The following is a 22550-nucleotide window of genomic DNA, read 5'->3' on the forward strand; positions in this document are numbered from 1 at the left end:
TCCCCCCCCCTATTTTTTCATGACACTTGTTACATGTTGCCCTATCCCAGCACTTTTTGGAAATTTGTATTTGTCCTAATACTGTAGCTTATTCTTCTGCCTAGTTGGCTTTGCAGAGGTTAGGTCTGAATAATGTTCACTGTGTGAACTAAACTGTGTTCTTGGCTAGAAATAGCTGTACAAAATAAGTATTGTACCTTACTGAACCTGTGTTTAGCAGTTGTCTATGACCATGAAATGCACTTTTGTACGTCGCTTTGGATAAAAGCGTCTGCCAAATAAATGTAATGTAATGTAATGATGCCATGCCAGATGAGTCAGAACATTCCGGTTACACTTCCATGAAGAGTTACGGAGAAAGATTGAGAGAAAGAAAGGGAAGATACGCACTGAGAAGAGAAAACCGGCTGATGAAAGCCGAACTTAAAGGCGAGCGGCGGTTCTGTCAGTAGAGGATAACCATCGCGACACCGTTTCTCCTGGGGGGTGGAGGTGTTTGTTCAGACCGTTCAGACTCTGGTTTGGGAGCGTGCTCAGCCCCCCCCGTGTCCCACGGGAGCACGCGAAGCCACTGCCTGCCACCAGCCACCCACCCCCCCTCATCCCCTGTTTAAATCTCCCTTTATCTCCTTGGCCTGACAATCACAGCTGCCGCTGTCCGTCAGGCCCCCGGGCACGCGGCCAGTCACTGCTGTGGCTTGCGCATGGGCCAGCGGTGGAGGGGGGGGTAATTATAGCACCCCCCCCCCCCTCCTCGCCGGGTGCTCCGCAAGGTTGATGGAGCCACTGGTGGTGGTAGGGCAGGGGTCAAGGAGACGCTGGGGAACCAATGGGAGCAGCTGTAGTAGCCGTAGACCTGCCTCTGGGGGTTTGAGTTTCTTAACCACTCTGCCTTTGCCTTTTGCCACGGCGTGAAAATGTGCTGCGACTTCCTGGAAAAACTCCACTTGGCTGTGTGGCTATTACCCTCAAATAATTATTAGTTTTGAATCTAGGAAAGGCTACTCAAATAACGCTAAAAATATAGTTATCCAATGACCACTGCATTTTCTTTTGTCTGTTAGTTTTTTTTTGGGACTTTTTGCTTACTATAAATCTCAACCAGGGATGGTGTGTACACACTAGTACGTCTTTTTGTCTTTGAGAGAGGATTTCAAATTTTGTGCTAGTAATCATTTAGACTCCATCGTAACGGGATCTTTCATCCTTCAAATGGCGCTCGCTCATTCACATTCATGCGCTCACGCTAGCAGGTTTTGAGAGGAAACGTCTGTCACGCGCGTTCTGCGGGACCCGCATGACAAACGGCAGCCGAGGGGAGCGTCGCTCCGCGTCTGCGCACGCGGTCAGACGGGCCCGCTCTACGAGGGGACGCCTGCTCCTCTCGCGGCTGGCGGCAGGTAGCCCGACTCTCCTCATTCACACACCGCCGGCCGCAGCCAGCCAAGCGTGCAGAAGTGGGAGGGGCAAGTGAGGCTGGATAAGGCCGGGGGCGGGGCTTCGGGTTAGGGGCGGCGCAAGGTCCAACAATTTATAAAAATGGGGTATCTGATTAAATGTATTGTGGCAGATGATCTGCTCATGTGTACATCATAGGAAAGAACTGTCATAAACAGAAAAAGTTTTCAAGTGTGTGAAAAGATTTGTCAGCTGTATTTGTGCACAACTGACGCGGGAGACAACTGACAGACTCTCGAGAAAACCTGAATCATTCGTCTTGGGGCACGTAAGGAGAGAGGCCCAACATGCAGTGGTGAAAGTCTCCACCGCACGCTTACACAGAACAGTGTCCCTAACCTTAACCCTAACAACCAGCTCCCACAGCTAGAGGACGCTTACAAAGCTAAATGCACACACACTGATCCTCTCTAAATAGAACACAGAAAAATAAGTTTACACAGGCACACGTACACACACACATACACTCAAACGAGAACGAAGCAAAATGAAGACTTACAGATGCTCTTTACCTCTGAAGGGAAACGTAGCGAAATGAACATTTACACACTTCCACCCCTTCTGAAAGGAGCAAAGTAAAATGTATAACACACACCCTCCGAGCAGAACACATCCACAGGAACATTTACATACCCATGCTATCTGAATGGAGCTCTCTCTCTCTCTCTCACACACACCTACTCTCTCTCGCTCCCCAATGGGAACACAGCCAAAAGAACATTTACACACTCATCTCCTCTGAATGGAAGCACAGTCAAATGTCACTTGACTTTGTTCAATCTAAATGCGAATCCCAACACTGATTACTCTCCACCCCCTCAGGGGAGTTAAAACAGCATTTGTACGCCTTTTTTTTCCCTTTTCACAAAGAACAAAGTCTCCTGCTTCTTTTCTAAGTGTATGTGAGCGCTGGAGGCAAACAAGATAACGATTATGCATTCTCAAATGCTAATCAACGCGTGGAAGAAAGAATACTCAAACGGCAAACGACCCGGCGTTGGCTCTGGACTTCCTGGAAAGGAAAGGACAGGGCTGTCAGTCACGACAGTGGCCAGAGGGGGGAATTCCCCAGAGCTGTTACCATGGCAGCCTAGTAGGACGGTAGCACATTTCCTCTGGTACCCAGAGGGATGTTACCATGGCAGCCCAGCGTGATGTTATCATCCTCGCTCAGTTACCCGTGGCGTTACCATGGGATGGTGGTCTTCTGTGGCAGGAGAGAAGACTCGGATGCTCTCTGCTGGGTCACTTTCCTCATTGCCCTACTCATATGAAAACACTGGGAGAGGTCGATTATACTGTGAATGTATATATGGCCTCTAAACTATAACTCAGGTGCACAGCTTTGGAGTCGTACACCATTCACAGAATAGGCCCTATCTTAGGCCTTAGGACATGATATTAAACTTGTCATACATTTTCCAGACACTCAGTATTTTACTGCATTTATAGAGAGAATCTATGATAATTACATTTGGACTTTCAAGAAATTTTGTTTCGTGTGAACTCATCATCACAGTTATTCTGGACAGTAAAGCCTCAGAGAATAAAATAATCTCAGATTATGGAAACCTAATTGTTGATGTGACAGCACAAAAGACTGAAACCATCATTATTATTGCGTTAGCTGTTCCACGTGCACACCGACTGTGACTTTTTTTTCTTTCCTCCAGCTCATTTTAAGGGCTTTAACTGGTTTCTCTTCGCCCGCTGTCACGCAATTAAGCCGCCGGGTTAATTACCATTCAGAGCCCAGCTCGACGGAGACGGCAAACCTTTCGACGATCCCGGCCGATCCTTCCGGGGCCCGACCCGATCGCGTCCCGTGCTCTACATTAATTCATGAGCGCCGCTAATTAAATCAATGATATCAGCCGCACCGGTCATGCTAATTGTATTAGAGCTCGTGTCAGCGCATGACGGCTTTTAAAGCCTAATTTAAACTCTTCACCTCTCCTGCAGTCAAGCGATGGCAGGAAGTCACGTTCCTCTGGCGAGGGGTGTATGTATATACGTGTACTTGTGTGGTGTGTACAGACTGAACCCGTGTTAGATCTTATGTGATTAAATGGCATTCCGCAGGACCACTCAACCACACTCAGTCCCCACTTTATCCACTAACTGACCCACTTACTGAGATGGTCCAAAGCACGGTCTGAATTAGACCGATTATGATTTTAAAACGGCTTCGCCGCAACTTTCAGAGAACTGCCCCGAGCTGCGCTCGCCTGTCTGCGGTAAAATCTGGAGGGGACAAACGAAAAAATCAGTGCTAATAAAAGTAAATGGCCTTCACTTTCCTGGAGGACTTATATTCAAGCATGTTTCAAATAAATTTCACTTTGCAAAATTTCAAACCTGGTTTAAAAGTGATCTTTGCAAAATAGCGAAATTCTTAAAAATATTTGAATGCGCCTCAAATACAGTGTAACACGTGTTTATTTTAAAATGAATTCAGCAGTTTAAATACTCTGAATTAGAAAAAGCTGTACTTCAAATACACGCCCTGAAAAAGCGTCTGACCCTGGTCATTCATACGCACACACAAACAAACACACGTACGCGATACGCGCACGTACACAAAAAGTTCACGCTATTGACTATGCGCTACGGCAACGCGTCGAGCTGATAAAGGCTCCGGTATTGACCGGTTTTAATTAAGTGTCAGGGCTGCTATTCACCGAGTCGCCGGCTGAGTCCCGCGATTGACATTCGGTGGTAACGCACGCCGCTCCCACAATGATAATTGGATTTAAAGGGCAGCTACTCCGCAACAGATTTCTCTAATGTAGCTGTAACAAACAACGCATAATAAATAATAACCCACCGCGTGTCTTATTCGTTTCAGCAGGCTATGTCAGCAGGCTATTCGTTATTATTGCTATATTTTTTGATTTTGTTTATGCAAGTTGAGACCAGTCTGTACAGACCAATTTGTTCTTTAGTTTGTCTGTCCTTTATCCGACCCACCCCCCATCCCACCGCCACCCTCCCAGCCACAGTTAGTCATTCACACTCTTCATATCAGCGCACCAGTAATCACAGCACAAGTGAAATTTTGGCTCTCTGATTGGGTGGGAGCCACAGGTGGGAGTGGCCGTCGTCGAAGCCAGGGGCACCGCCAAGATGGCAGAACTCACCGCCGGCACCAGCAGCTTGCGGACCTCCTCCACGGCCCGCTTCAGCTTGATCTCGGCCCGGTTCTGGGAGTCCTCCACCGTGATCAGGACATGCAGGTCTTCGTTCAGGTGCTCCCAGTTGGGCTTCCCCCGATTTTGCTCCTCCTTGAGATAGCAAAAGACAACAATAAAATGACCAGTTAATGACCATTAACAAGTGTGCTGGCATAAGGCATCCAACACTTTAGACACAGCTGAATATTTTTTTGTTAAGCTATGTGGTTCTGTCACAATGTTATGGCACTATACTGCCAACCGTGCCTATTTTCCCTGACATGCTCTAGGATTAGCGCTACCTTCCTTAGCGGCTAACATTAGCCGCTCCTTTGACTGGCTGAGACACACACGCGCGCGCATGCTGAAGCCCAGCAGCGGTAAAGGCTGGTTCGGATTGGTGTCAATCAGACGGAAGCGCAGTGGCCTTGGCTTCTTCTTACACCTGCTGTGGTAGAAATTCACACCCTGTTCCTAAAAACCCATTGAACGCCATTTCTCAGCAGGAGAAGCCGGATTGGGTGCTCACAGCAGGGCGTGTCGGCCAATGGGGAGCTTCCCTCGCGGTGAGTGAGTGAGACGGACAAAACTTCGCTAACGGGAGGGCACCGCCGAGTGTCTCCGGTGCAGAAGCGAGTCTCCAGCGCTAGATGGCGCGGTAGAAGATCTTCCTCGCCTGCCAGTCCTGTTGCTTCATCAAGGTTTCCACTCAAACTGTGTCCACATTTTCATGACTTTTCAATGCTCTTTAAAGGATAAGCATTAGACTTCCCAAGGATTTTTTTTTGTTGGCGCAGCAGAAAATGTTAAATTGGGCAACTTTGAAGATGTTTTTTTGAGGGGCGGGGGTGGTGGTGTATGGGACTGGAAAACTTTGAGACACCTTAGTTTAATAGTATTTTGTTTCAGCAAGGACACACAGTTGCAGATGTACTTGGCAGTGAATGCGTGCCTCGATGATTTTGGCAGTGGGCTTAATGCGCAAGCCAGAAAGTTGGCCAATTTGTTAGCGACGTCAGCTCACTGAAAACGCTGGTCTTCATATTAAATGACATCAAGCTAGTGAGCTGGCAAGGAAGATGGATGTTTGTTTGCTAAAAATGATAATGGTCCATATGTACTGATTTATTTATTTAATATTACATTTTTAGGATCACAATATTTTCAAGCTTTCAAGAATGATGAGACCCCTGTATTTTTCCCAGTGTATTTTTGATAGAAGAAAACTGATTTGAGTACAGTGCTGGGAGTTGCACACTCCAGCTGGCTTCCGCTCGATGGAAGTGAAGACAGGCGAATACACAACATGCTTAACCACCTTCTGGAACAAGAAGTAACAACCAAACCAACTAGAACTAAAAGGCAAGAAGACTTGACTGAGTAAACGGATATAAAATAAATGAACAGGCATATAAAAAAATAATTTAAAAGAGATACAGTGCCAAGACACGCAACAGATATAATAATAATTTGAAATGAACAAATATGTTACAGAAAATATTACTGTTACATTGATTCAGGTTGGTTCTGAAGGAAATCGTGCGATTTATCTTTTTAAATGGGAGACTACAGCGGTGTAGTCGCAGTAGTTGTGTCTGACTCCTGGTTGGGACTGGTTCCCAGGCCAAATGGAGTCATTCTAAACTGTGCAACACAGCAGATCGATAGCCCTGTTGGAAAATGTCACAACTTTTTTGGCCATGTCCCATAGAGAAGCATGTAGCTTACTGCAGAGGGGAAAGGGGAGACAGAGAAAGACAAATAGTGGGAATAGAGGAGAGAAAGAGAGAGAGAGAGAGAACTTGGCAGATTCAGAATACAACACAATGCATCATGGGAGAAAGATCTCACACCCAAACACACCCGGCATCGCTTCATTTTAAATAAATAATGTCGCATAAACAAAAATCACCGTTTGATTGTACAGCAATCACATATGCAAAATAGTCTTTCTTCCCCCACTTCTGGAAATGGATAAAATTATGGCTATCTAGAAGGGCAAATTTTCACAATTGTGCTTGCTGATTTTCAAACAAAAGCTCCTGCATCTACGTCTACTCGTGCCACATGACTAATCAGTCAAGGTACTGATGAAAACACCACGCTGCATACAAAAAAGCACAGCCAGTCCCAAGAAATACCATTCCAGACCAGCCAGGGGAAGAACATATTGGACAGCTTTTATTTTAATGTGCTTCTCATTCTATTAAAGTGCTTGTTTACACCATATCTCTGTCAGCATAAACACTAGCTCTTAATGGACAAATGCTAGCATCTGTACTTCGGTTTAATTCCAGTCCCTTAATATGTTGCTGCCAACTGCACGTCATTCACCAATGACAAAAAATGCAGATGAAAAATGTTTGCTTTCCGTCATTTGAATACATTAAGAACACTGAAGGATGAATGTTAATGCACTCTTGATAATGTAAAATTAATGTTGTTGCTAATGCTCTGGTCTAATATTCTGGGTCTGGCTAGGCTATATGTTTTACAAAAAGACCCTGTAGCATGTTAGATCCTGTAGCACTTCAGAATTTTTCCAAAAGCATTAGTCCACTTTTACGAGTGGGTTTCTGGAGTGTTTTTGCGAAAGCAGGTAAAAGCTCTGTCGTTTAAGCACGCCCAGCCTGTTTTTGCGCCCTTTAAACATATTCATTTGTTAAAGCGTAAATAATTATATTAATCCATAAATGCAACCCAGTTAGCTTATATAAGGTTTTGGTGGGAATGCTGTACTTAGTAACGGATATATCTTTCAAGGTTAAAGAGCCTGTGCATTACAAGTGTGACAAACACAAAATGCAAACACAAAACGCAACCTTTTTTTGTTTGAAAAACAAACACAGTGGCATATAAATGTACACTGAAACGGCAGAAGTGCTCACTTGACAACACAAAGGCTCCTTTCAAAATCTCCTTCAAACTCTGAAGTCCAGATATTAATAGTAACTTTTTCCATTCATGTTTCACCATGTACTTGCAAAGATGAATATACAGCCTGTCAGTCAGGTAAACAAAAAAAAGCAAAACAACATGGCTACCACGGGGGCGACGGCTGTGACGGCGATGACTCGGGCGACATTCTTCCCACCAGGGATCGGAACGGCAGCAGTAATGAGAGGGATTTACTCCTTCTCCGAGCTAGCTCCTGGGCCCTCTCCGCTAGGTTCCGTTCCAGCCAGAATTTTGATCAGATAAGGCCGCTGTAAACATGTGTTTAAATGCTTCCATCGCTCCGAACTTGAATGGACTTAACAGAAAGACGGATTGGGCTCACTTCCACTCGCTGTTTATTTTCTACAGTTCAAGTTTCCAGAACCAGGAGCCTTTTGTTCAGAATGCCGCTGTGATTCTGCATGTCTTACCAATGACTGGATCTAAGGGTATTATTTCCCATATCACCAATCAACCCAACAATCAAGCAATATTCACGTCTGTTTCAAGGCTTTCCCTCCCACAGAAATCATTATATACAAGTGATTACAAATCTGGGCCTCACTTTCCAATAGCAGTAGCCAGGAATTCATTTCATTACCTTGGGTGGTGGAGGAGGGGGGGCGGGGGGGATTGTGGGTAGATGTTTATTGCAATAATCATCTTCTGTGTGAGTTCAAGATCAAGTTCTGCACATTTTAAGCATATCTCTGGGTGGGCGGTTTCAAACCCCAAAAGACCCCCGCCCCCCCCATTATCTCCATTCCTGCCCTATTAAGTTGGAACTTTAGGCTGAAAGATACTGTAGTTCCTATGGCTTCGATTTTGGCCATTTCGCAAATCCCGTTATGCAAATGTGGTGCCCTTTATTGTGCCGCTATTTCCCCAGTCACTCAGCTATGCGTTTGTAAATTTAATTACATAAATTCTGTGTGTTGACTATGTGTTGACTGCTTTCCTTGTTACATTTCGGTGTTAGTTTGACACTGCATTAGTCTACAGAAATACACAGTGGGTGGCCTTGTAATCATAATTCTAGACTATGTGTGTTTGAGGGGTTGCTGGGTGGCTCATCCTGTTAAGTCATTGGTGTCATGCATGGATAAGGCCTGCAGCCTGGGATTGAATCTCAACCACCCCAGTGCTGACTGTGGCCAGTAGGGGTGACGTAGCACAGGGTTAGGGATGGTTTGGTCTGCCAGGATCCGCAGCTAACTGCTCATTAGTGGTCTAGTACCACTAGGCAATCGGGTGCTGGCAGTCCGCTCGCTAAAGCTGCAAATGAAGTGTCTTCCTCAGACTCATGTCTGTGCGAGCTTGACTAACGTGAAAAACAAGCAGCTGGGGACAGTCTCGGAGGAGAGCGCATGTTTGTCTAAACTCTGCTGCGTCAGCTGAGGATATCGTAGCACAAGCGCGGCTGGGTATCTCTGGGCATTCCAAATCAGGGAAGATGTGGGGGGGGGGGTGTTTCCACATTCTTTTGTGTAGGAAGCATCTGAGAAGCATTTGTTTCCCTCCAAGCGGCTTCGATAAAAGCGGCAAACTTGACGACTCAAAACAGGTTTACGAAAAACCACCCGCTCATAACATCTGCGTTGTAACGTCACACGTAAAGCTGCAAGTGGCTGCAGCACCTAATCCACCTTTTGGGAAATGAGACCGTGGCTGAATATTCATTCTTCGCACTTCGGATCGGAGGGCTCGACTGCCCTCAGAGTGCAATTAGGACTAATTAACAGCTTGCTGCGCCCTGGGGTCTTGCGTTTATGGCTGGAAGGAAGCACCGCCCCCTTCCCAGGGGTGAGTTTGGCAATACTCCGTCATAAGCCCCGTCTCCTGCTGCGCTCGCTCACATGGACTCTGTATTTACCCCGCGCTCCGGCACGGCACAGACCATAATCACTTACCATGAGTTCATTCCCCTTTCTTTTGCAATCTGAGCAAAGGTAATGCTTCACCCTCTGAGAGAAAGTGAATGGGCGGAATAATAATAATTTTCTTCCAGACGGAAAACCTTGTAGCTGAAACATTGGAGCAGGGGGAAAGAACGCCCGGGGAAACTAGTTCCGCGGCTTTGCCTTTTCTCCTTTTCTGGAGGATTTGCCTTCTGGAACCTGCCTTCTGCCACGAGGAGAGGGGAACGCAGTGCTACCGAGCCAGAAGAGGCGATACAATGTGGCACGCACAATACCTCTAGTTCATTCACCTTTCATATTAACTGCACGTAGTATCCCAGAATGCAGCACAGACATCTGAATTTGGTTGTGTAAAAAACACTCACTTGACAGCATATTTCAACGAGAACAAGCTGACCACCCCATCTTGGCTTATAGTCGACTGTCTCCTGCTTCATGATAAAGTACGTCTGAAACTGCTGTAATAAGTAATAGACCTCCAGTAACAATACGACACTGACTGCAAAATTGTACAAAGGAGACTCACTGGATTTTCAAATGAGACTTACCTCTTTAGAATGAGAGCCAAGAAATACCAACAAATTCCAATGACACAAAATTGTGTGTGCAGCATACACTGCTCCCAGACCCCCAGAAGCACTCAACTGTAGCACACACACTTCAGGAGGTCCATTCAGGCCTGAGAAACGTCTGTGGTGTAGAACTAGAAGGAATTTCCTTCCTAATTTGTGTTGTAATCGGCTTTGAGCGCAGAGAGCCTACTGCACATCAAAGCTCCCTTGAGAGGACGTTTCTTTTGTTAAAGGACTCGCCTGCACTACGGCATGAAATTCCATCCGGGAGGAGGCAAACTGTGTGGTCACACACGCACATACACAAATGCACACACACACATACGTGCATACACACACATACGCACGCACGCACGCACACATACACATACGCAAGCACACATGCACGCGCGCACACACCATGCATCGACACGCACGCACACGCACATAAACAGATACACAAAATAAATAACCTCATGCTTTGGCCATTTCTGTGTAGATTTCCTTTTTTCATGTGTGTGGGTGGGGGGGGGGGTTAATCTGTTGAGATTGGGTGGGGTAGGCTATGGGTTAGAATATGTTACACCCTGATGACTATAGCTGCTGATGACCTCTTCAGGACTGAGAAAACATCAGGCTTTCTTTGGTAATACTGCGTGAGCTGGGGCACGTCTGATGGAACGATAGCGTAAAACACTGGCGGAAACACATTTAACAGAGCTAGCAGAACGAAACAGCCACCAACAGCAATCCAACAGAAGACCCCAAAATGAAAAGCCCACACCTTGGTGGGACAGTAGAGCCAGGACACTGGATGCGCATGTGTGCTTCAGAAAGACAAAACTGTGCTGCAGTTCTGGGAAGCGATAAAGTGCACCACACCCCCCACCATGCTTTGCAGTGTGCGCAGTGAGGTAAGGGGGAGGGGGGAGGGGGTGTTTCTAAAAACAGTCCTCAGTCCCGGGGCAGACCCTGTGCCAGGCATGGGACGGCCAAAGAAAATGTTTGGACACCTGCGGGGTATTTCCATCAACTATTTTGGCCAAAGGCTTCATGCGGCACAGAGACAAGGCCGTCTTCACCTTGGGGGACAGCAGATGCATAATGCTGTGTGGTACGTGTGTATGTGTGTGTCTGCGTGTGGTACGTGTGTATGTGTGCGTATGCGTGTGGTACGTGTGTATGTGTGCGTCTGCGTGTGGTACGTGTGTATGTGTGCGTATGCGTGTGGTACGTGTGTATGTGTGTCTGCGTGTGGTACGTGTGTATGTGTGTGTCTGCGTGTGGTATGTGTGTATGTGTGCGTCTGCGTGTGGTACGTGTGTATGTGTGTGTCTGCGTGTGGTACGTGTGTATGTGTGTGTCTGCGTGTGGTACGTGTGTATGTGTGTCTGCGTGTGGTACGTGTGTATGTGTGCGTCTGCGTGTGGTACGTGTGTATGTGTGTGTCTGCGTGTGGTACGTGTGTATGTGTGCGTCTGCGTGTGGTACGTGTGTATGTGTGTGTCTGCGTGTGGTACGTGTGTATGTGTGTCTGCGTGTGGTACGTGTGTATGTGTGCATCTGTGTGCGGTACGTGTGTATGTGTGCGTCTGCGTGTGGTACGTGTGTATGTGTGCGTATGCGTGTGGTACGTGTGTATGTGTGTCTGCGTGTGGTACGTGTGTATGTGTGTGTCTGCGTGTGGTACGTGTGTATGTGTGTCTGCGTGTGGTACGTGTGTATGTGTGTCTGCATGTGGTACGTGTGTATGTGTGTCTGCGTGTGGTACGTGTGTATGTGTGCGTATGCGTGTGGTACGTGTGTATGTGTGTCTGCGTGTGGTACGTGTGTATGTGTGTGTCTGTGTGTGGTACGTGTGTATGTGTGCGTATGCGTGTGGTACGTGTGTATGTGTGCGTCTGTGCGTGGTACGTGTGTATGTGTGTCTGCGTGTGGTACGTGTGTATGTGTGCGTATGCGTGTGGTACGTGTGTATGTGTGCGTCTGTGCGTGGTACGTGTGTATGTGTGTGTCTGCGTGTGGTACGTGTGTATGTGTGTGTCTCCGTGTGGTACGTGTGTATGTGTGTGTCTGCGTGTGGTACGTGTGTATGTGTGTCTGCGTGTGGTACGTGTGTATGTGTGCGTCTGCGTGTGGTACGTGTGTATGTGTGTGTCAGCGTGTGGTACGTGTGTATGTGTGTGTCTGCGTGTGGTACGTTTGTATGAGTGCGTCTGCGTGTGGTACATGTGTATGTGTGCGTATGCGTGTGGTACGTGTGTATGTGTGTGTCTGCGTGTGGTACGTGTGTATGTGTGCGTCTGCGTGTGGTACATGTGTGTGTGTGCGTATGCGTGTGGTACGTGTGTATGTGTGTGTCTGCGTGTGGTACGTGTGTATGTGTGTGTCTGCGTGTGGTACGTGTGTATGTGTGTCTGCATGTGGTACGTGTGTATGTGTGCGTCTGCGTGTGGTATGTTTGTATGTGTATGTCTGTGTGTGGTACGAGTGTATATGTGTGCGTGTAGGTTAGAATTATTTAAATACTTATAAATAATGTAATTAAGCTCTTCTGATCCAGTGAAATTCCGGTGTCGCCATGAAAACCAGAAGTCGTATATAGAGGTAAGCTTAACGGCGATAATGCAGGGAAATCAAATAATGCTATTTCAAAATTTTATGTTATTTTGTTAAAAAAAAAAAAAAAAAAAATCATTTAGTAAATAACAGGCTTGTCTGTTATTCTCAGTATATTCACAGTATATTTCACAATGTTTTATTTTGTGTGAGCGAAGGCTTTTTGTGCTGAAGGGGGAGAGCCTGTTAATCTGCTGTAACTTACATAGTGAATCACAGTAAAAGCTTTATTTCAAGCTAAAAAACTTTTAGGCTACAGTAGCCCAGGCCTACCATATTGTTTATCGGCAGATCATTACATACAGTAAGAATTCCTTTCATCATTCTGATGATGATCTTTATGTCTGTGCACTCTCTTTAGTCTCCTTATTCTATTACATTCATGACTGTAAGTAAATAAAGGGCTTCGAATAGCTTGCGTGATTCTTCATTCAAGTGACCTCACAAGCTGAGGCACTTGGTCTCAGTGCAGTAATGCATCTTTCTGTCTGGACTGAATCCTGAGCTTGTCTGTGGCCAGGAAGCCCATGGGAGGATCCATCATTTCCCCTGTTATCGCCTTGGGGAGGGAGCGTGGTGGTAAGCAGGATATTCCCAGCCTCAGTGCAGACACGTCTCCTGTGGCGTCTTCAATCTGTGAGCCAATTGCATAGCCCTTGCAGAGCTGTTCAGCCCTCTGACACAGTAACTATGACAAAGTACAAGTAAGACGTGGAACATTCTGGTCTCACTTTGGCACCCTCTTGAATTGAGGAATTGAGAAAGCTGAAGCAAGAATGTTGATAAGAAAAGTACTGTAGGTGGATCAGAAGTCAAAGAGTAAAAATACCATTCGTATCAGAAACGTAAACGGCTCTCAAACTGAAAACATGTCATATTTCTCTGTGTCGTGTAGCAGCTGAGGCATTTCAGCCTGTAATATGCTTTGGAGAGGCCAACAGAAATGGCAAGTAGACCTCCAGAAACAACAAAAGGGAGATTTCCTCAATTTCTTCCACAGATATTAAACCTCCCAGGATTTATCATTAGGCAAATTTCCTCCAGTTATTAGAAGAAATAAGGACCTCTATTGATGTTCTTTGATTTTACAGCTGAATCTTGAATCTTCTAAACGATATAACAATAATACTTCCTTATATGTAGGCCTATGCAATCTCTGTTAACATATATATTTTTTTTAATGTACCAAATCTATTATTTGAGAAACACTTACAAATGTTATGTCCACTTGCATATAGCCAATATTCTGCATAAAATGTAGGGAATATTTCACAGTGTAATATATCCCAGGAGAACTGTATTTTTTTACACAAATCAAAGATATACACTCCATATTTTTTATGTAGATACTTCAATAGATATGACTTTTGAAAGGAATGTTTTGGAGCCTTGAAGCTGTGTGGTATCAGCACGGTCCCACAGTTCAAACAGACCCAGAAATATTCATTGAAAGAACAGAAGAGAGCAGAGGCTCAGTTGGTTCGGTGCTCCCGCCTGTTTGCGGCAGGCGACCTCTGACCTCTCACCTTTTTCTTGTCCCTCATGGAGCCCTTCCCTCGCACCATGATTTTGCACCCGGTCTCCGCCTCCAGCTGCTTCGCCGTCAGTCCCCGAGGCCCGAGGATCCTCCCCACGAAATTAAACTGGGAACACACAGACGCAAAGACACACAGTTCAGCACAGAGAGCTCACCGCAAAAAGCCCTCCACCGTGCAGGCAGCGGTCGCACCCTGCCTACACCTGCTCCTCCACACATCTGTTACATCGTCCTGCTGACAATATAACATGCTGTACTTTACCTTGCTTATCACTTGCATTGTGACATTTTGCTGTAACGGCTCTTGTTAATCGCCAAGGATAGAGAACAAAAAAGAAAATGGACGCCACGGATGCTTTTATAAAGCCAACAGGATGTTAGGAAAATAATTAGAAATGAATGTTCCATTAAGTTGGGAAAAAACAGATCCAATTTTGCTTTGGAAAGGTGATATCTTGACCAACAACCCTACTCAGTCACACCCCATAACCTGCTAGCATTTAATTCATCATTGCTTTAATGGTTTCACTCAAGAGACGTGTTTTAGGCAGGGCCTGCCCTTCCAGCTATCAAAATTCACCAGTACAATTTCAGACATGATGTGCCTTTTAAGACCAGGAGATTTCCCTTCGGGCTTTTCTGAAAAGCTACCTTGGGTATGATTGATAACCAGCTATCTTGCTGACCAATGTTGCTCACTTGTTGTTGAATGGCCTTGATTAGCTGAAATGATATTTCAAATCATGGTGATTTCATCACTATATTGAACTGGGACTGCAGGAAAATTGCATAGTAGTTTTCCCCATTATGATTTCTTCTTCTCTGCGGTCACTCGCCATTTGGCATGTCATCATGCCACGGTTTTGTAACAGTATGACAACCATTCAGAAAAAAAAAAATCTGGAACTACAGTCCTCGAGGTTACAAGTTCATGCCATAATAATTCCGTTTTTTACACATCATATTTGTGTGTGCAGTTGAATACTTCCCAAGGAAATTGAGATGAAGCACTTTGATCAGGGGAACAATGGCAATGCCCCAACTGGGAATTAAACCCGCAGTTTCAATTTAGCCTAGCATCCTGACCCTTACACTACATGGCCATTCATAACCATCTGGCAGAATAACAACCGCCCGGATAAACAGTTATCCAGTACCTTAATGAAAACTGAACAAAATAATAACCTTTCAAAAAATAATAACCACATGGTAAAATAACCGCACAGAAAAAGGAGGGAAAGACATCTAGCAAAAGCAAGAAACGAGAGATGGCCGGCCAGAAAAACACAAAAACAGGCAGAAAATCAGACAGAAATCAGCGTCAGCTTGATGAATAGCACAATAGCTGCCCACACAATAAATTAGCCTACCTAAAGCACAATGAACCACCCCGAACCATGATTACAGTTATGTTTATGAGTATAGCATAATACCCAGCCAGCATTTAAATAAGTCTTGAAGTAACAACATTATTTGTTAAAAGAGTTTTTAAAACACAAAGGCTTCGCTCAACTGTCAAATATCAAATGCTATTGATGGCACTCTTTAAAACAGTGAATAACTATACCCAAACAAAAATGCAATAGTCTGCAGTAGTTACTGTTTGTTTATTGTAACTGTGTGAGGAGGTAATGGCTCACTAATGGCTCAAATTGTCTCATTGTATCCGGTAGCACAAACAGAATACCACTTGATTGAAGTACAGTTCATCCACTGAATATGGAACACACATAAGTTAAAGTCATATTCCAGTTTTTGAAATGAAAATAATGAAGTTTTGACTTCATTTAAAGCAGTGAATCATCCATTATTTTAGAAATGAGGTGAAAAAAAAATATTTTTGGAGCAGCAGGCTAGTTGGAAGGTGCTTTGACTTGCAGTTTTGAATCTGCTCTGATTTTTCAGTTAATTTCTATGCAATGATTTCTGTCTGCTTTTAGAAAAAATAAGCTGCATACATTCACTGGAGATCGCCAAACAAAATCGCATGATTCGCACACGAAGCTGGATCAGGTATTCTGGGGAAAAAAACTGCCATTTCAAGATGGGTTTGGCCTCTATCCGGAAATACTATATACCAGGGCTGCCCAACCCTGTTCCTGGAGATCTACCATGCTGTAGGTTTTCACTCCAACCCCAACAAAGCGCACCTCATTCAACACCTAGTGATCTCGTCAAGCTGCTAATTAGTAGAATCAGGTGCGCTAAATTAGGGTTGAAACGAAAAACCACAGGACCCTCTGTAGAATACTTCAATAAACAACGTTATTACATGGATGTACAAAGCATGATAAGCACTGGCATTTTGGCCCAAGCCTTCTTCAGTGTGCTGAACATGCAGAAAATTCTGAAAGGGTCCAAACCCACATGAACCATTTACATTACATGACATTTATTTGGCAGACGCTTTTATCCAAAGCGACGTACAAAAGTGCATTTAAATTGATCACCCATACTCATTCCATGTGACACTGACTGACAACCTGGAACACATCAGCACTTTAGGCAGGTCAAGTAGATAAAATTTTTCAATTAATCAATTTTACAATTTACATATCATCCCTTTTAAGCGGCAGCAATAATGCTATCAAAACGCATATGCGTGTGTGAATACTATTTGACTCAAAAATGATAAAATTATGAAAATGAACTCAAAGATAAAAAACTGTATGATTAAAAAGTGGAACCCTAATGATACTTTCAATGCTTTCCAAACCTTAAGTGCGCCATTTTTAGAGCGTACATTAAAATACGTTCCATTAACATGCTCCGTGCACGTATCAACAGACTGAAATGTAAAATAATTAGAAATGCTGAAATGCAAATTCCAAAATGGATGCGTCCTTCTGAATAAAAGGTCGATTCTGAAAGGAAAAAGGCCCTACTAACAGTAAATAATATTTTGTGCGTACACGCCATGTCAGTACCTTTCAGAATACAGAACGTGTAGCGCCGTGCAGCTCTGCTCAAACAGGGCTTCACGGCATGCCGTAGCTGACATCGGCACTATGTTGTCTCAGGCCCTTTAGGGGTAAACACGGAAAAACCGTGTTTATCTGCACCCCCCTCCCCCCCTCGCCGCTAATGTAAAACTCATCTTGTCATTTTACGCCAATATGTCTCCCGAGGTGGGGGGGGGGGTGGAGGGGGGGGATTTAGAGGAACTGGCTGAAGAAGGGACGGTCTACACGGCGACGGCGCTCGGCTTCGAAGAGAACGCTCGCCGTTCCGCGCCGTTGCAGCGGGGGGCCGTTCGCCTGCGTTCAAAGGGTAATTTTCCCATCAGATTCGCTCCTGTGTCAGACCGACATTAGCCCGCGTCGTTAGCGGTTCGACTGTCATTCATTCCGCATAACCGCCTACACCGGCAAAAGAGCCACACGGGTCCCACGGTCCACAGCACTCAGAGAATCTGCACTTAGCCTCCGCGCTTAGAGCAACACGATGCTGTATGTAAACAAGGTCAATGCATCTGACACATTCAAAACGCATAAGCACGCTGACTGAATTTTCTAACGACTGCATTTTTGTAAGAGCAATGTTTGCCATTAAAATTCTTTTTAATTGTTGCACTGTTTGCTGATTTCATTTCTTGCTTCTTAAAGCGTAGCGCCGTGTACTAAAAGCACTGATACATGTGCGGACTCAATAAAAGTTTCCTTCGGGGTGGACGACTGCAGAAAAGTCTGACGCAAACTTCGTAGATCATGTAGGTGTATCAGCTTATGCGAGCGACGCGTAAATGCACGCATGCGATACCCGTGTAACCACGCGGACATTCGATGTTTGTGTGCCGAGTTTAAACAGTCAGTGAAGAGCAACAATACCTTCAGCACAGCACTTCTGCTAAGCCTCGGCAGACAAACATAAACTTCTTTCTACACAAATCTGCATCCGTGGCACGTCAGCAGAACAGATAAACGAAACTGGGAGGAAAGCGTGCAGGCCAGAATTATCACATCCAATTCACCACCCAACTCAGCAGAGCAGGTATTGCTGAGCCTGAGATTCGGAAGTGTATTTCAAACTAAAGGCTGCATTTACTGAAGGACATTTACAGTTACTCTCACATATCACAGCAGATGTGCACAAACATATCTCTCTCGCTCTCTCTATCACACTCACACACACACACACACACACACACACACACACACACACAAACACTCTCTGATTTGATAAAATGCCCCAGCACTGGAGAAAATGCACAGAGTGGATAGGATTCTCAACAATGAAATGAGTAAATGACAGTAACTATAACTCACACGGCAATAAATGTAACCTATAATATATTACAGCCTGCAACCTATAATTAAATTAGTAAATTTGAAAGCTGACATCCACCCTGCAATGTTCTCCTGCCTGATGGCTAAAGCTAAGTGGGGCTTCTGTAAGTGGTGGTGCTGTGTCTGTAGGGGGCAGTCTTCCCACTGGACCCCCCCCCCCCAAAAAAAAAAAACAAAAAAAACACAAAAAAACAAAAATATATATATGTTTTAAATTAAAATTAATTAATAAAAGATTTCACAATGCAGTGATAGGGACACTGTGCTGTGGGACATCAAACTGTGATCTTGAAAAGACTTATCACAAAGCAATGGGGTCTGGCACACAAAAATTCAGAATGTGGCCGTCGAATCCTTCACTCAGCATATTTAGATAATTAATGTCTTACTATCCAATTCATGGGATTTTGGGGTGAGTGTTCTGGCTTGAAATATGTTCGGCTGGGTATGCCATGCTGTAAACCTCTGAGATCCATGGGAGTTGCAATAGAAATGAGAACCATTATTATTCCAAGTTTCCCAGCGTGTGTATGTCACACACCGGTGTGACACCCCAGGGAGGGAGATGCGGCAGTTCCAGGAAACACCGCAGTTTGCCGCATGGAGAGAGAGAGAGCGCGCACCCGCACCAACACAAAATGAAATAAACACCTTCACCCTTCCCCTCATGGGTTCCTGGCAAAAACGATAAACTGAAACCAACTAAAACAATAAAGACAAAACAAAGTAAAACCCAGCGACAGCTTTTCAGCTCGCTGCTCGGATCCGCTGGCCAACTTTTCAGCTGCCAGGTTCGTTTATTTTTTTTTGTGCGCAGATAAACGAAACTGAAAGAACCGCTCTCTAGGTGTGTGCTCCCGGTCTCGGCCCCGAGCTGCGGAGAGAAACACACCATTAAGCACCTGGGCTCAAATCTGCTTCACCGCCGGACCGAACGCCACAGCGCCCCAGTGCACAAATGTTTAAGTTACCTTTATTGTGATCGATAGGTAACGTCGCTGGCTCAGATTCTACAGCAATGTTAGCCCTTTGGCCCCATCTCTCTTCAACAGCAATTGCAAGGCTGAGGTGGTATTTTGAGCTTTACAATCTCTGATCAATCTATGTTTATGCACATTTGCTAACACGATTTACAGTCTCTTGTCACAAATAGCCAAATCCTTTGTTTTCCGTTCCCCCATTTTGAGGGCCATGCACCGTGGTATAAGTATTAGAGTGCAACTTAAACTTTGTGAGTCAACATGTAAAATGACCTCAGGTGACTCCTCCAGCCAAACATCCAGGTTCCTGGCAAAAAAGTCTTGGTACTTGTTGGAGTTCATGATTCCAGTGACCTCCCAAGAGCCACAAGAACAGTAGAAGCAAAACAACCCCATAAAGTCAAAGATCCATCACCGTATTTCACCGTAGCCAAGGAATCCTTTCCAATATAAGCAACCTTCACTGATGCTGGTGTGCACAGCTAATAGCTTCAATGCTGACCTTTTCAAATGGATGTGCGTTGGTCTTGATAAATAAAGTGGAAACTGGTAACAGCAAGCAAGCCAACAGTTACAATATCATACTTGCAACAGTGTCAGCTTGATGTCCATGAATGACTGTATAGAGAGTAGCTAGTCTAGTTATAGCTTGACTAGGTTTGTAGTTTAGCCTCTGTTTTGAATATAATTCAGTAACTGGCTAGATAGCTGTCCATGATAACAAACATGCTGTGAGACCATTCTCACTTAAAACCAAACAGAATTTTAATATTAGGTAACCCTGCTGAGGTACTAGAAATATGCGTTTGTTGCTAAGTGGTATGACGTATGGGATATTTGATGTAATACTTAATGTTTCCCTCGCAATGGGGTCTCATATTTTGAAACGCAAGTTGCCACTTCAATTGACAGAGGTAGTAAATTTGCCTTGGGCAATTTCCCGCAGTGCAGGGCATTCAAACTGCATAGTGCTCAGACCCTCAGACATTATCCCACTGATACCACGGCTCACCAACAAAAAGCATAATTCCAGTAATACTGTGTGATAAATTAATAAATGGAGCCACGTTTCAACACATAGCTGTACGTGCATAGCCATTATGAAAAAATAATGATTGAGTAGGCACGTATCTGACGAGCAGTCGACCAGCCTATTACTCCTACCCATCCCTAGTAAATACATAGTGTCAGAGTAAACCATGCTGTTTTAGGTTATATTTGCTGTCAGGTCATTAATGAGCCTTTAAAAAGTATTTTTCCACATTTTGTTTCTTCATATTCCAGAATCTGATACAGTGTCTCGAAGCCATTGCTGTGAAGCCTGCACTTGTGTAAGCAGCACATCCCTCTGATGCACTCCAATCCATAACTCAGTAAATCGTCTACACACCACAGGCCACACGGTTCTACTCTAGCGTCAGAAATAACCGACACGTTACCTGACAAAATCTGTAGCCTGTGGGCAACTGGTTTGTTGCTGGCTTAAACCTACATTTCCCATAGTGCACCACTACTTTGAATCCCTTGTCATGGTCTGCTAATGACGCGGCCTGACCTTGAACCTGCACACACTGGAGAGCAGGCATTAGCTCCAGTGAGCATTTCACTTCAGCTCTCACATGAAGACTAAATAAATATGTGGTTTTGAGTCACCCTGCAAATCTTAAAATCTATTTTAAAAACGCAGAGCACATTTAAAAACGCAAACGCACATTTCCTGAGGTGTACACAACAGGTTATTTATGACGTGTTTGGTTGGCAGTGAAGCTGGCGTGCTGAACAAGCAAAAGGAGACACGCTTGTTTTAGTGGTTTTGCTGGCGGCCATAGCGTCAGACACTGAACCACATTACGAGAGTAAATACTGCGACCCCTATAACCTCTGCCCTCCCTGCACCACCCCCGTCAGAGAAAAAGACTAAATTTACTTTAAACCAGCCCAATACATGTGATACAGCGCAGAAACTAACTTTCAAACTAAATAAACTGTGGTTCCATTTCGGTGAAGCTACACCTCCCTTCCCATGAGGAAAACAGCACCTCCCTTCCCATGGGGAAAACAGCACCTCCCTACCCATGAGGAAAACAGCACCTCCCTTCCCATGAGGAAAACAGCACCTCCCTTCCCATGAGGAAAACAGCACCTCCCTTCCTATGAGGAAAACAGCACCTCCCTACACATGGGGAAAACAGCACCTCCCTACACATGAGGAAAACAGCACCTCCCTTCCCATGAGGAAAACAGCACCTCCCTACACGTGGCTCCGGGGCCTGTGCGAGCGTAATACCTCATCTGAACCTAAACAGAACTGACCAAAATAAAGCTTCATGTCTCACAAGTCAAGCAGCTCTGGAAACTGATATTTGATTCCCTTCATGATTCAACAGCCTGACACATGCACACGCTCGTCAATCTCAGTCATGCATGCGGGTTCAAGAGCAGCAAACGCATTTTGTTTCTAACTTCATAACAATGCTTTCATTAGCACGACATTACCACTTTATAAAGCAGTAGCATTAAAGCAGGAAAATAACAAATTTGGAGCCTGAAAATATTTTCGGGGGGGGGGGGAATATAAGTAACAAGATTAACTGAACATAAATATAAATAATACAGCACCCTTTTTTGTACTATTGCAATCTTTTTTTTTAAACTTAGAAACTGAAGTGCAAAAAATGTTTATGGTGAGTAAAGATGATAAACAATGAATAACGTTAAAGGGCATACTTTTTCTTAATATGAAATTACATCCTATGAAAAATGGGGATATAAAATAGAGTAAAATTATGCCTGAAATAAAAGGCCTGGTCAACAAGTGAAATTTAACTTTAAGGTCCAAGGTCTATGTAAGACATAAGTGGTTAATAAACACAATGTAATAGCTAGCTATGGCAAGAAGTTACTCATAGTTACAGGAGATAATTATTGTTTTTCAGCAGTAAAATGGCTCCTAACTTACAATGTTTCAGAGGACAGGTTTGGAGCATCGCGTGATGCCTCAGCGACTGACATAATGCTAATTGGTCTATCCCAGTTAAGATAGGCAAGTTACTCATAACAGTCACTTGTAACAGTCTCAGTGGGAAATCA

The 22550-nt window shown here is 44.6% G+C and overlaps 1 protein-coding gene across 4 annotated transcripts in view; it reads right to left on the bottom strand.

Moving 5' to 3' along the window:
- Positions 1 to 22550, bottom strand: part of qki2 (QKI, KH domain containing, RNA binding 2) — a 67496-nt gene that overhangs the window by 22276 nt on the left and 22670 nt on the right. For all 4 annotated transcript variants that reach the window (XR_010328227.1, XM_064321047.1, XM_064321046.1 and 1 more), the window contains exons 3-4: positions 14184 to 14300; positions 4599 to 4742 (exon numbers count right to left, since the gene is read on the bottom strand). Coding sequence is in view for 3 of the 4 variants with exons in the window: in XM_064321047.1 (XP_064177117.1) it covers positions 4599 to 4742; positions 14184 to 14300 (261 nt within the window). In the remaining variant the exon portion in view is untranslated. The remainder of the gene's footprint in view (positions 1 to 4598; positions 4743 to 14183; positions 14301 to 22550) is intronic.

The sequence above is a fragment of the Anguilla rostrata genome, chromosome 2 (genome assembly GCF_018555375.3).
Source record: "Anguilla rostrata isolate EN2019 chromosome 2, ASM1855537v3, whole genome shotgun sequence".
NCBI lineage: Eukaryota > Metazoa > Chordata > Actinopteri > Anguilliformes > Anguillidae > Anguilla > Anguilla rostrata.